The sequence below is a fragment of the Hypanus sabinus genome, chromosome 11 (assembly GCF_030144855.1).
Source record: "Hypanus sabinus isolate sHypSab1 chromosome 11, sHypSab1.hap1, whole genome shotgun sequence".
Taxonomy (NCBI): Eukaryota; Metazoa; Chordata; class Chondrichthyes; order Myliobatiformes; family Dasyatidae; genus Hypanus; species Hypanus sabinus.
This window is the reverse complement of record NC_082716.1, coordinates 31,730,406-31,745,388: the sequence shown is the minus strand read 5'-3', so window position 1 is coordinate 31,745,388 and position 14,983 is coordinate 31,730,406. Positions and strand designations below refer to the sequence as shown.

General features: G+C 42.9%; 1 protein-coding gene across 1 annotated transcript in view; it reads right to left on the bottom strand.

Annotated features, from left to right (window-relative positions):
- The window catches only part of rad54l (RAD54 like), a 38,465-nt gene extending 25,215 nt beyond the window's left edge, over nucleotides 1-13,250 (bottom strand). The window contains exons 1-6 of the mRNA XM_059984045.1: nucleotides 13,225-13,250; nucleotides 11,894-12,012; nucleotides 8,932-9,000; nucleotides 8,341-8,460; nucleotides 8,200-8,260; nucleotides 1,224-1,359 (exon numbers count right to left, since the gene is read on the bottom strand). Of these exons, the coding sequence (XP_059840028.1) occupies nucleotides 1,224-1,359; nucleotides 8,200-8,260; nucleotides 8,341-8,460; nucleotides 8,932-9,000; nucleotides 11,894-11,896 (389 nt within the window). The 5' untranslated portion in view covers nucleotides 11,897-12,012; nucleotides 13,225-13,250. The remainder of the gene's footprint in view (nucleotides 1-1,223; nucleotides 1,360-8,199; nucleotides 8,261-8,340; nucleotides 8,461-8,931; nucleotides 9,001-11,893; nucleotides 12,013-13,224) is intronic.
- Between the last annotated feature and the right edge of the window lie 1,733 nt (nucleotides 13,251-14,983).

The window sequence follows — 14,983 nt, the reverse complement described above, 5'->3', positions numbered from 1 at the left end:
GAGAGGCTGCTGCGTATTAATATTAATATAAAATTGTCCGGTTGTACTTTTGTTGTACTTTGATCATGTTGTATTTTGTTGTACTGCAGATCATGGTCTTTCTTGGGGGCTTTGCTGTTTCTTGCTAGGTGGGTGGAGGGTGCTGATGCTTTTTGCTGAAGTGAGTGGAGGCGGGAAGGAGCATTGCTAGGTGGGTGGAGGGTGCTGATGCTTTTTGCTGAAGTGAGTGGAGGTGGGAAGGGTCATTGCTAGGTGGGTGGAGGGTGCTGATGCTTTTTGCTGAAGTGAGTGGAGGCGGGAAGGGGCATTGCTAGGTGGGTGGAGGGTGCTGATGCTTTTTGCTGAAGTGAGTGGAGGTGGGAAGGGGCATTGCTAGGTGGGTGGAGGGTGCTGATGCTTTTTGCTGAAGTGAGTGGAGGTGGGAAGGGGCATTGCTAGGTGGGCGCAGGGTGCTGATGCTTTTTGCTGAAGTGAGTGGAGGTGGGAAGGGGCATTGCTAGGTGGGCGCAGGGTGCTGATGCTTTTTGCTGAAGTGAGTGGAGGTGGGAAGGGGCATTGCTAGGTGGGTGGAGGGTGCTGATGCTTTTTGCTAAAGTGAGTGGAGGTGGGAAGGGGCATTGCTAGGTGGGCGCAGGGTGCTGATGCTTTTTGCTGAAGTGAGTGGAGGTGGGAAGGGGCATTGCTAGGTGGGTGTAGGGTGCTGATGCTTTTTGCTGAAGTGAGTGGAGGTGGGAAGGGGCATTGCTAGGTGGGTGGAGGGTGCTGATGCTTTTTGCTGAAGTGAGTGGAGGTGGGAAGGGGCATTGCTAGGTGGGTGGAGGGTGCTGATGCTTTTTGCTGAAGTGAGTGGAGGTGGGAAGGGGCATTGCTTTGCTGCTGCTTGCGCATGGGAGGGGGAGTGGGGGGGATATAGGGTTCTAACATTTTTACTGTCACTCATTCTTTGGGATACGCTTCTGTTTTTGTACATATCTGCAAAGAACAAGAATTTCGGTTTGAATATTGAATACACTCTCTGATATTAAATGCAACTATTGAATTAACTGACAGTACTATCAGATCAGATAATTTGAATAAATATGCAGATGTTACTTAAACACCCATATGACTAAATAAGGAACATAACGTTAGACTTTATTTTATATAATTTGGGGCAAATATTTAAATGCAAAGCAAAGCATAAACATTGTTACACTTCATAATAAGTGAATACTTTTACTCACTTGTCAGCCTTTAGCTGGTCATGTGCACTAAGAGGCGGAGGTTCAAAAAGTACTAAAGCACCTTCTTCATATGGATCATGAAGTGATTGCCTGGCTCCTGCACGTTTAATCCCGAGGGCCTTTAATCCAAGAGAACCTTAAATACAGCATACAAGTAAGCCTTGTATAGAGAGCTCATATATGAGCAGATACATCACATGAACATCTGGTCTTCATTCTTCTGACTATTGTAACACATGATTATTTGAGTTACTGTCGCCTCCAGTTCAATTATCATTTAAACATATATGAATATAGGCAAACACAACACTGTTCCTCCAGGGCTAAGGTGCCAAAAAGCACATTACCAACAGCACACTGCGCAAAGTGAAAATAGCACATACAGTTATGATTTCGGGAAAAAAAGTCACAGAGAAAACGATATGACCCAAGTTCCCTTGTGGCATGATCAAGTTGTTCTGGTCCAGTTTGTTCCTCCATCGAGCAAACATCAAAGGGCAGCACTGCTTCAGCGTCTCTTCCCCGGGCATCTGCCTGGGGCTAGTCCTCACCACTACCATGGCAATGCATCTCCCCTGCTGTCGGTCACACCAACAAACCAGTGAACCAGACTTCCAGTATTCTACGTTACCAATGTCCATCTGAGTCTTGTGATAACAAAAATGTTATCACTTGCACCATGCATTTTCTCAGCACAACAGTACACAAGTCCAGGTGACAACACAATGGTACACAATAAGTCCAGCCCCATTGCTGTCGAGCAACTCACTGATGGAACAGTCCTGCAGTACTTGATATTCTTAGTATCAAGCAGTGACTTGCAATTGTACGAACAAAAGCACTTTTGATTGGACCAGAATGGCCACTGCGTATGAACACACTGCCATGCTCACAGTTCCCTTACCCCACACTGCTTGTTTCTATCTCTTACCCAAGATCCACAACCTAACTGTCTGGGTAGGCCCATTGCTTCTGTCTGCTGCTACTGCAGTGAACTCTTGACTGCATTCCTTAACTTCAGCACAGCTTTGTGGGCCGAAGGACCTGTATTGTGCTGTAGGTTTTCTATGTTTCATCCTATCCCCTTTGGTTCAGTCCCTTTCCAGCTATATCCATGACCCTTCGCATGCTCTCAATCTCAACAGCTTTCAATTCCTTGGCCCAGGTTGCCTAATTTTCACCATGGATGTTCAGTCCCTATACACTTCTATCCCCATCAAGAAGGTCTTAAAGCATTCTGCTTCTTTATTAACAATAGGTCCGATCAGATCCCCTCCACCACCACCCTTTTCCGTCTGGCAGAACTGGTCCTCACCTTCAACTATTTCTCTTTCAGCTCCTCACACTTTCTTCAAAACAGCATGGGCCCCAGCTGTGCCTGCCTTTTCGCTGGCTATGTGGAACAGTCCATGCTCCAAGCCTTTCATAGTAATGCTCTGTAACTCTTTCATTGAGGGCTGTATTTGCGCTGCTTCATGCATCCATGCTGAGCATGTCAATTTCATTAACTTCGCCACGAACTTTCATCTTGCTCTCAAATTCACTTGACCCATTTCTGACACCTCCCTCTCCTTTCTCAATCTCTGTCTCCATCTGTGGAGACAAACTGTCTACTGATATCTTTTATAAACGCACTGAAAATGAAGATGGCACCAGCAAACGATGTGACTAAAGGCGACGTGCTTCAGACAGTTCACAAAACTACTACTTTTATTTCTTCTTTCAAATATGATTCTGCTGCTAAGCTTTTACATGCAATTCGAATGTGTGATTTACGTTTTCATGGTGTGTTTGAGCCAAGTAAGTGAACAGGCACTTTACGGAGTGTGTGGCCTACAGACAGGGTGCAAGCCCATGTTCGACCCAATTTCTCACCAATCTCGCTGATTAAAGCAAGATTGCAATCAACGAGAAAGCAAGTGGAAGGTAAGCGGATACTCAGCGCTGTCTGCCTGGTCTCACTCTCTTGCTATCATTTGCTGTTGCTGAAAGAAGGTGCCTGTGTTTGACTGTTCTTTCTCACTGCTCCCTGCTCCCAGAGGAAGGTGCCTGGGTTTAACTGGTCTCTCGTTCCCTTTTGCTCAATGCTGCTGGAGTCTTGGGCAAGGTCCAAGTGACATAGTTTCTGTTTTGGACTCTGCAGGTCATGTTCATGTCTCTGGTTACTCCTTTATTATTGCTATTTTGATCGGGGCGGACTGGCTCCGCAGCCTGCAGTCAATGACAACACAATGCTAAATTGAACTGAACTAAATTAAGCTGAACATTCCTAGACTGCTTCAATGACTCTGTGCTTTTCACTCGTTTTTTGTGATTTGTTTTTTTTTTTACACATTGGGTGTTTCCTTGGTTTTCTTTCTTCTGTGGCAGACAATGGAGAAGACGAATCTCAGGTTTACATACTGTATACGTACTTTGAAACTTTGATTTCCATGGCTATCTTGAGTATAGCTCTTTCCACCCTGTCTCTAGTATAAATGTTGTTCTCTTTCCTCAGTTCCATCATGTCTGCTGCATCTATTCCCAGGATGAAGTTTTCCTTTCCAGGACATAAGAGATGTCCTCCTTCTTCAAAGAACAGGGCTTCCCTTCCTCCACCACTAATCCTGCCCTCACCCACATCGACTCCATTTCCAAGATATCCGCACTCACCTCACCTTTGTGCCACCTTAACAGGGATAAGATCCACAAACCTAACTGTCCGGCTAGAATCTTTGTTTCTGCCTGCTCCAACCGGCAGCTTGGTCATCTCCGAGGCCAAAGTACACAGGTGTTTCCAACAGATGGACAGCTGCAAGGCTGCGGAACCGCATGAGACAGAGCTTACACTGTTGATAATCAGCAAGAGCTCAAGAAATGCACCTACGATCTGCCCAACATCATCAAGGCAGCGAAACAGCAACACAGAAACAAGATTCAGACTCAACTTTCCACTAACAACACACGCAGCTTATGGCAAAGTCTGCCCACCATCGCAAACTTCAAAGCTAAATGCAGTGGAGTTTCCAACGTCGATGCCTCTCTCCCAGACGAGCTAAATCTTTTTTTTAAAATGCTTGATTCGATGTCGCCAATACTGAGCTCCTGAGGAAACCTGCAGATGATGCGAACGTCAGCTTGGTAATCTCTGAGGCTGAAGTACGCAGGTGTTTCGAACAGATGGACAGTCACAAGGCTGCCGGGCCAGACGGCATCCCAGGGTGGGTACTCAAGTTGTGCGTGGTGCAACTGGCAGGTGTGTTTACAGACATTGTTAATCTCTCCCTCTCCCAGAGTAGAGTGCCCTCCTGCTTCAAAACATCCATTATTGTCCCTGTACCTAAAAAGACCAAGGTTTTTACATGTCAGAACAAATGGCATCCTGTCACACTCACCTCAAGAATAAGCAAATGCTTTGAGAGGCTGGTCAAGGACTACATCTGCAGCTGCTGCCACCCAAACTGGACCCCATACAATTCACCTACAGACACAACTGATTGACAGATGACACAATGGCCACACACGGTCCTTACACATCTGGAGAAGAGGGATGCTTATGTGAGAATGCTGTTCTTGGACTACAGTTCAGCATTCAATACCATAATTCCCTCCAGGCTTGACAAGAAGCTCAGAAACCTCGGCCTTCACTCTGCCTTATGTAGCTGGATCCTGGACTTCCTGTCAGATCGCCAGCAGGTGGTAAGAGTGGGCTCCCTCACCTCTCATCCTCTGACCCTTAACACGTGCCCCCCAGGGCTGTGTACTAAATCCCCTAATTTACTCTCTGTATACCCATGACTGTGTCACCACCCACAGCTCCAATCTGCTAACTAAATTTTCTGGCGACACTACACGGATTGGCCTAATCTCAAATAATAATGAGGCAGCCTACAGAGAAGAAGTCATCACCCTTACACAGTAGTGTCAAAGCAACCTCTCCCTCAATGTCGCAAAAACAAAGGAGCTGGTTGTGGACTACAGGAGGAATGGAGACAGGCTAACCCCTACTGACATCAATGGATCTGGAGCTGAAAGGGAGAAAAGCTTTAAGTTCCTCGGCATCACCAAGGACCTCACGTGGTCTGTACATTCTGGCTGTGTGGTGAAAAAGGCACAACAGCGCCTCTTTCACTTCAGACGGTTGAAGAAGTTCTGTATAGGCCCCAAAATTCTAAGAACTTTCTACAGGGGCACAATTGAGAGCATCCTGACTGGCTGCATCACTACCTGGTCTGGGAACTGTACTTCCCTCAATGGCAGGACTCTACAGAGAGTGGTGCGGACAGCCCAGCACATCTGTAGATGTGAACTTGTCACTATTCGAGACATTTACAAAGGCAGGTGTGTAAAAAGGGCCCAAGGGATCATTGGAGACCCAAGTCACCACAACTACAAACTGTTCCAGCTGCTACCAACTGGGAAATGGTACCATAGCATAAAAGCCAGGACCAACAGGCTCTGGGACAGCTTCTTCCACCAGGCCATCAGACTGCTTAATTCATACTGACACAACTGTATTTCTATGTTATATTGACTATCCCTGGGTACATAACATTATCAATTACTATAATTGCATGCTGCACATTTACACAGAGACCTAACGTAAATATTTTTACTCATGTATATGAAGGATGTAAGTAATAAAGTCAATTCAAATTCATGTCCACATATTTGAACTTCATCTGTCCCCCTTGTTTCTGTCCCTTTCCAGCTATATCCACGATCCTTCACATGCTCTCGATCCTGTGAGAGTTCAAGCCACACAGAACATCTTTTCCTTCTTTTTCTCACTTCTTCCCTCTTTCTCTCCGGTTCTGATGAAGAGTCTTGGCCCAAAACACTGACTATTTGTTTATATCCATAGATACTGCCTGACCTGAGTTCCTCCAGCATTTTGTGTGTTGCTCTGGATTTCCAGCATCTAAAGGATCTTGTGCTTATTGACATCTTCCTGTCAACTTGAACCAGTCTGGCCATTGTCATCTAACCTCGGTTATTAACAAGACATTTTCACCCATAGAACTGCAGCTCACTGGATGTTTTTTTGTTTCTCATACCATTCTCTGTAAACGTGAAAGTCTGTTGTGCAAGAAAATCCCAGTAGATACCACTTTTTGAGACACCCAAATTATCCTCCTGAAACCAACAATCATTCCAATGTCTCTTAGATCATATTTCTTCCCCATTCTGATGTTTGGTCTGAACAATAACCGAACCTCTTGACTATGTCTACATGTTTTTACACATTGGATTGCTACCATGATTGGCTGATTAGGTATTTGCAGTAACAAGGTGTACAGGTGTACCTAATAAAATGGCCACTGAGTGTATTGTAGAGCTCAGGTCCAAGGTTCTGAGACATACAATTCCTTGGACTTAACCTCTATCACATTACAGGTAAAGTTCACTACGAGTTTGTATGATTGAACTAGATAACCTCCTATAATTACTGCCTGACTTCATCTTCTTGCCCGCCATCAAACTTGCAAGAGTTCAAGCCACACCAAACCCCTTTTCCTTCTAATTAATCCCACCACTCAACTAAGTTGCCTCATGAGCCCAATCATATACTCCCACCTCTCAGACTCTGTTCAGTTTCCTGCTAAAGAGCTCAGTATTTCACTGATCATAAAATCTTTCCTCAGTCTATTGGACAATCACACTTACATCTTCAGTTCGCAATTCCTGCAACTGACATATCTTACTAGAACTCCATTCCAGAAGTTCCTGTCCCTTCTTTCATACTTTGTTACACACATCCATATGAACTTCACTGTTTACTCCTTTCCATCCAACATAAATGTCATAACAGACTTCTTATAATACGATGGATTCTGGTTAATTGGGCCATTGGTTAATTGCGGCAGCCACATTTGGGACAACTCTTAAAGAACCAAAACTAAATCGAGAGAAGAGCCGGGATGCCCTTCACTTAATTGGGACACTATACTGCTCAAATGAGTTGGGAAAGTGTTGCCAAACAGATTCTAATGAGTGTCAGTCATGGGAACTTGCATGGCATTAGACATTGCACCGTGGTTAGAGCAATCAGTTTTTAAAAAGGGTCAGTCACATGTGTTTGTGTTCAAAAAGCAGTGATTGTTCTCACCGATAGTTGGAGAGAAATAGCAGTAAGACAATTCAGAACTGTTCTGCTCACTGCGATTTCAGCATTTGGGCTCAAAGGTGACAGAAACAGCCAGCATCTATTTCAGCAAGTTAGGAATTACAAAGGTATCGACAATCATTTTGAACGTTACAATGAAAATGAAGATTTGGAGGATGCACTTGTTCATAGTATTGCATGAAGGCAATCAATTATCTGCACTAGGCGTCTGCCCTGGTTTTGTTCATTCACAGTCAATCACAAGAGCACAGCAGATGAATTCCTCTGTCAATAACTATTAGGAACTAATACAGTTTTGTACTGTAGAGGTATTATTAGTGTTTTAATTTGTTCTGTATTTCATTTAAATACATAAATTAAATGGTAGTTTGTCTCTTTTATAACTTTAACCATTTCCGTGCAACTTTAGCAATATATTAATGCAATAAAAGAATTATGGCAGATTAAAGTATAAATCAAAATGACATTATTGCTATTGAGGTGGAGAGCTAATTGAGTGCAGGGTCAATTTATATCCTTTTATATTTTACTCCAAATTACTTCATAAATAAAATGTCACAGCATCAACATTGCAGTATTAGACACAATTATTGCAAAATTATAATGCAATAGTTTAGTAAATATTTAATGTTTGCTTGAATTACTGCAATAATTCTCAAAGCTTCACAATAATTCTACAGAATTCACTTCAGCATATCCATTATTTCTTAATTATAAACAATGCAGCCAAGGTATTAAAAAGTAATCACGATTTTTACAGCGGTTATATTTCAACACTAATCTAGTCAATCATACATTGTAGCTGGTCTACTAGAAGTCATTGATAATATTCCACAAACAGTAGTATTTGCTGGAGAGTTTTATCAATACCTGTGTAATTTGGAATAGGCACTCGGAAAGGTTTGGCCAGGATACTCCGAATGAAAGCTTCCTGTGGGGAACAGAAAATGTTATCTGACAATGCAGTGATCTTCGCCCATGCTCAATTATTTTCAAAGATCAGTTACTCACATGCTGACTGCTGTCCAGGCACACAGGCCGATTGGTTAGCTGTGCTAGGGGTTTCCTGAATGGAGATATAAAATTTTCAATGTTGTTGCGCTCAGATCCCAGCTTGCGCCGTTTTGTGTTCTGTAAAAAAAGGAAAATTCCATGTCTTAGTATTATTTTTCAAATGGTCAATTCTTTATTTTTGCTTTGATTTTATGCAAACTAGATAAGCTTCTCCCCACCTCCAAAATCAATTCTCAATCCCTCCTACATGCAAAATAGTGCAATAGCATGAAATATTACAGAAATTTTAGTTCGGTGTCACCTGAAAATCATGTGGCAAAATGAGGCAAGAATTAGTCCACATCCTAAACATTCTACGGTCTACTACATTGACAAATAGTTACATTCTTACTTTCACAGACTTACAACTTTATATTTAGGTTGGCTGGACAATAAATATTGCGTTGAAATGCTTCATCACAATATTCTGGAAATATTCAAGTAAAAAATAGTCCTTAGGAGATGACTGAAGAATATAGACATAACATGGGTATATGGACAAAAATGTTAATAGAGCACAAATTTCAAATTTGCACTGGATTACAGTACCACATCCTCTTCATTGGAGGAATCTCCTGGCTTCCGCTTAGCAAGCTGACTCGGTGCAAGACTTCGTCTCTACAGAAAAAAAGTGACAAATTTATGGAAGCAGTTAGAAATACACAATTAAATTTAAGTTGCTCATTTCTCAACTTCAGGACGTCACAAGATCCCTCACAGGCAGCAATATACTTTGAAGTATAACTTATATAGCTGCAAATTTGTCAGTCCTCCAAATTACGTGGCCTCTTCCAATTCACATCTCATGAGCAACATGATTTCCTGATTCTCATCTCATGATTTTAAATGCTTTATCAACAGCAGCCATTTCTTCAGCCAAATAAACCACTCTGCTGCAATCCTTGCCTTCCCAAAAATGTACAACTTTTGCCAAGCTCGAAAACTAGAAACTACAGATGCTAGAAGTAACAAAAAAGTACTGAAAATCCTCAACAGCATCTGCAAAGAGAGAAAAGACATTAACTTTCTTTCTCTTTCCACAGATGCTGTCCAAGTATTTTCAGGAGTTCCTCTTGTTTTACAAAACTGCTGGCAACATGAACTAATAACTCACTTCGAGGCATAGTCAAAAATTTGTTATTTATTTATTGATTCAGCATAGAATAGGCCCTTCCAGCCCTTTGAGTTGTGCTGCCCAGCAATTCCCAATTTAACAGTAGCCTAATCCCAGGGCAAATCACAATGACCAATTAACCTACTGTTACATACCCCATAACTGGGTTGTCAAACCAGCAGAAATGGAACACTCGTTGGAGTCTGTAATTACTAGAAACTAATAAAGTTTATTAGTAAATTAAGTAATACAGTACACTAAATGCAAGGATATAAACATAACAGGTTAGCAATGATAATATACACATATATTCCAAGATGGCGGCGCAACGCAGTTTGCAGCAGCCACTCCGGAGCTGATTATCTGTTATTTGTTAAGTGGGGTGCCGTGCACAATCATAATCAATTGAAAACGGACGTGGGAGCACAGAGGAACATCGCGAAATCTCCAGGAAGACCTTCTTCGTTGCTGCTGCTGCTGTGAGGTCCTGGACTCTGCTGGGAAGAACAGGCCCCCAGTCCTCGGGGTCGCATTGCCGATGGCCGGTAGCTGGGCCGTCTTAATACACTTGGCAGAGGATGGTGCACGGAGAAGCTGTGCCGGAGGGGATGGTCGTCAGCTTGGAGGTTCGACGGACTCGGGAGTCCACTGCGGTCAGGTCGCTTTCAGTGTGTGCTGCGTCTGCGAGGCTGAGTCGGGCGGCGCCATGGAAGTTCATAGTGGGGGTATTCCCTTCTGCCACTGGCGTGGGATGGCAAGTCTGTTGGGACCCTGGGGACTTGTGGAAACTGTGGTGATTTCTTTTGAACTTATAGTCTTTTAACATCTTTGGACTATTTTTACTGTGCCCATGGTCTGTTTTTTTTATCGATTATGCTATTGGTTGCACTGTTGTAACTATATGTTGTAACTATGTGGTTTTGTGCAGGTCCTGTAGCTTTAGTTTTTGTCTTGTTTTGTCTGTTGGATTTGGAGCTCCTTTCCGGGGAACGCGCTAAGACAGTAGCGCGGTATTAATACGCAGCAGCCTCTCCGGACTCTGGACTGGGGATTGCCAAACGTTATGTGGATTTTCTGGTGTAGTCTGTTTTGTCTTATGCTTTTGTGATATCATTCTGGAGGAACGTTGTCTCATTTTTTAACTGCATTGCATTTGTGGTTTCCACATGACAAATAAACAGAATCTGAATCTAATATACACAGAAATATGGGAATAGGAATCAGCCAAGCTCTATCGGTCTAGGGGTAAATGATCAGTCTTCAAGTGAAGCAGAGTTCAGTTCAGTTTAGTGTAATTCAAGGTAGTTGTTGTGGTACCGTGGTACCGTGGGAGAGAGGGGGAGAGGGGGAGAGGGGGAGAGGGGGAGAGGGGGAGAGGGGGAGAGGGGGAGAGGGGGAGAGGGGGAGAGGGGGAGAGGGGGAGAGGGGGAGAGGGGGAGAGGGGGAGAGGGGGAGAGGGGGAGAGGGGGAGAGGGGGAGAGGGGGAGAGAGAGGGGGAGAGAGGGAGAGAGAGAGAGAGAGAGAGAGAGAGAGAGACAGCTGAAATTTCAGGCAAACCTTCTGTTGTCTTCTCATCCTGTTGTGGTCACCGACTGTGACCCCTCTGTTCCAGATGCGACCGTTCTTCCGTGGTGAACCCGTCACCCAGCCAAGGGTGGACACACAACAGGTCCCCACCGGTCGGACCTTTACACGTTGTGAGCCTCTGGCTGATTCCCGCAAATCGGTCCTCCAAACTCCCACCAACTTGTGGGTGCACAATGTTCTTTCCAGGGTCTCGTGGTGTGTCTGCCTGTGTCTTAGCAAATCCGCTATTTGATCTCCCCCCCCCCCCCCCCCCCGATGGGGTATCACCTGTCCATCCAACTTCACCACTTCCTGTTGTCTCAGCAGGAGTGTTAACGAGCAGTTCATGTTCAAAGCAAATGTCCGTGGCAGTATCAGTGCAGATGCCAAAATACTGAATTATATGTCTCCCTCTCTCCCTCTCATTATCTCTCTCTCATTAGCATTTTGGATGGCTCACTTTTATCTCTCTCTTATTAGCAGCATCCGTTCTGCAGCTCTGCTTGGCTTCACACATAACACTACCAAATGGTACACCTTTGGACTGTGGGAGAAAACCCAAATGATCACAAACATCTTTGCTTGATTATGTCATTGAAAAGTATCTTGTGATGTTTCACTTTGTTAACCATGCTACAGAAATGTAACATATTGTGTTCCTGTTTGGCAGTGACATGCAAAGCCACAATTTTGACTCAAGAGGTGAGTAAGCGATCAAATAAGATGCTAAAATTTCTCAGCTGATGTGGGAATAGACTAATTAAGCTGTCAGATGGAAGACATATTCTAAATATATATTCTGCTAACTGAATTTTCTTTCACTTTACTCACCATTTTCTGTAGTTTTGATCCAACGGAATTCAATCAATTTTTATCGTTTTCTTCCTGCATCAAAAATCCATGTCCCTGAACAGTTGGCTGAACAATTGATGTCTTCATCGCTTCCAAATCTAGTCCATAATTGATGAATGATGGGAGCATTTTAGCTTCTGTTTTCTATTCCATTATAATGCAACCTATTTTAATAACTTTAATTTACTATGTTTTAGCCTGCAATTATTATCAGTTTCCACTTGTGCAGATTTCCCCTTTGGACTATATTGTTTCTTATAATGTCCAGACTCTCTGATAAACTTGGTTAACTACCTGTCAAACAGTTGCTAAGCTCTTATAAACTTTTACACAACTTAATTCTTCAAAGTAATTCAGAGCTGTTTTTTTTTAAATCTTGTTATTGTGGTATTTATTTTAATGTATAAAATCTGCTACATATTTTTCCTTCTAGCTTAACTGTTTTGCTATTTTGTAGTGGTTACCACTCTCCTTTCAGTGAAGTACTCTCTATGTTACATCTATTATTCAACATAAGCATGATGAGCAAAAAAAAAACTACTAGTTAATCAATTTTCTCTCCTATTCCTGCTTTTCTCCAATTTCTTAAATGATATTGTGCCAAATAAGATATATATTATATTCACCAGCCAGTCCTGTTCAAGCTTTCAACTGTTTTTCACCTGTTCAACTGGAATAAGTTCACTTGCTCTAATCTGTTTTTGCTTGGTCCTTAAAAGTGTACTTATGTCCTTCTATAAATCTACAGGAGAAATATCGTTCTCCCTCTCCTTGTCTAATATCCCCTTACTACAGTAAATATTTCTTCTCTACTTTTATTGTTTCATCTATCACAAGATTTATTTCTTCACCTCCCTCTTTATTACTCTCCCTGAAACTACATACTGCCGTGATAATGCAGAGGCTCAGGATATCTCTCAATACCTCTTTCTTTCTATTGCCCTATCTCTGTGTATTTCTACCACTAATATTTACTAACGATTTCAGTCGTCATTTGTTATTCCCTTTCCTTCTCTATTAATTGTTCCATGACTAGTTCACTCACGTTAATATTTTCAAACTTCTCAACGACTGCTCTATTTATTTAACACTTTTTTTTTCTTTTCTCTCTGTCACAATCTTCCAATCACTCTTTCCCTCTCACTGTTACGCTCCAGCTCTGTATTTGGATATCCTGAACATCCCCCACACCCCCTCCTTTCCATCTGGATATTACTATCGACCGCTCTTCCACCCCTCCCAACCACTCTCGTTGTTTCACAATCACTCTTTCCGTCTCCGTCTCTCTGTTATATAAATATTACTATCACCTTCTTACTTCGCTTAAACTTGCCGCCCAGACGCAGGAACTCGGCAGCGCGCCTGCGTAATACCCGGCCTACGGGTGCTGCTCCGGTTCAGTCAGTGCGCTAAAGCAGACCGCGTTTCGAACCAGAATCCTGTCCGCTCTGAGCCCTCGTGGCGAGTTCAAGGCCAGCTGATAACGTTAGTTATCGACGCGCAGCTCCCACTTGTCCATTCCGAGCGTTAAAATCAAGCGCCTTCGTATATCGAAGCTATGCCATAAATTCTGAGCTATTTTAGAGAAGAGTGATTGTAGAATAAAAACATCTCACTGCTATTTCATTCAAGATAAAACCAGCTTCTTTAAATCTTGTTGAAGCAAATCAAATACCCAGCAGAGATAAAGACAGAAGAGCTGAAACAAGGCAGGAGGTGATAATGAACTTTATCATCTTTAGGAAAGGGATGTAATTAGTGCCAAAGTGGATTGCCAAGATATTCAGAATATATGTGTGGAAAAGACTATCAGGATTGGAAGATTTTCTGAATTCCCAGAACGATCAGAGATGCAGGTTAATGACTGGACACTAACCTGCTGTTTCCCTGACACCTCCGCACAAGATGACATGCCTCCTCCAAAACTTGCAGCCTTGCTAAATATTTTCACTAGCAGCAGAAACTGTCCTTTCTGTCCTTTTTGCCTACTTTACCATTTGGTAAGATTAAAGGTGACCTACTTCATCCCCACTTAAATTCACCAAAATCCCAGATGTCTTTAATCCACAAATATGTCAGTTTTAATCCCGAATTTTGAGAGTACTAGAATATAAGAGCAAGGATGTGATGCTGAGGTTTTTTTTTAAGGCATTGGTAAGACCACACTTGGAGTATTGCAAGCACTTTTGTGCCCTTATTTCAGAAAAGATGTGCTGGTATTGTAGAGGACGTTCATGAGAATGATTCCGGGTACGAATGGGTTAACGTATGAGGAATGTTTGATGGCTCTGCGCCTGTACTCATTGGAGTTCAGAGGGATGAGGGAGGAAACCTATGAGAAGCTTAGATAGAGTAGATGTGGAGAGGATAGGATGAGTCTAGTACCAGAGGGCACAACCTCAGAGATGAGAAAGAATTACTTTAGCCAGAGGGCAGTGAATCTGGAATTCATTGCCATGGATGGCTGGGGAGGTCAAATCACTGAGGATATTTGATGCAGAGGTTGATACCTTCTTGATTAGTCAGTGTCAAGGTTACAGGGAAAAGCCAGGAGAAGAGGATTGAGAGGGATAATAAATCAGCCATTATGGAGTGGCAGGGCAGACTGGATGCACTGAGTGGTCTAATTCTGCTCCTATATCTTATATTTTTATATACAGCAACTGAGCCTCCCCTTCAGCCTTGGAAAATGAATTTACAAAACTCTTTTTAAAGAAGTGTTTTTTCTTGTTCTGTTCTGAACAGCTACTCCTTTGTGGCTCTTGATGCCTACTTCAAGTAAACAAACCCTGCATTTACCCTGCTGAGCCCCGAAAGAACTTCATCCAATTTTATAAGATCATCCGTCCTTCTCTAAACACCAGAAACCAGTCCGGTAATCACTCTTAAACTAGCAGTCCCAGCAATCAATGTGGTGAAACTCTGCTGCATTTTGTGTTTCACTAGCCAATTGTTCCTTAGCTGAGGAGACCAGAGCTGTACACATTATCTTTCCAGTTGTCTCACCCAGCTCATACGTTACTGCCATCAGAGAGGAGGGACAGGAGCCTGAAGGTACCCACTCAACTT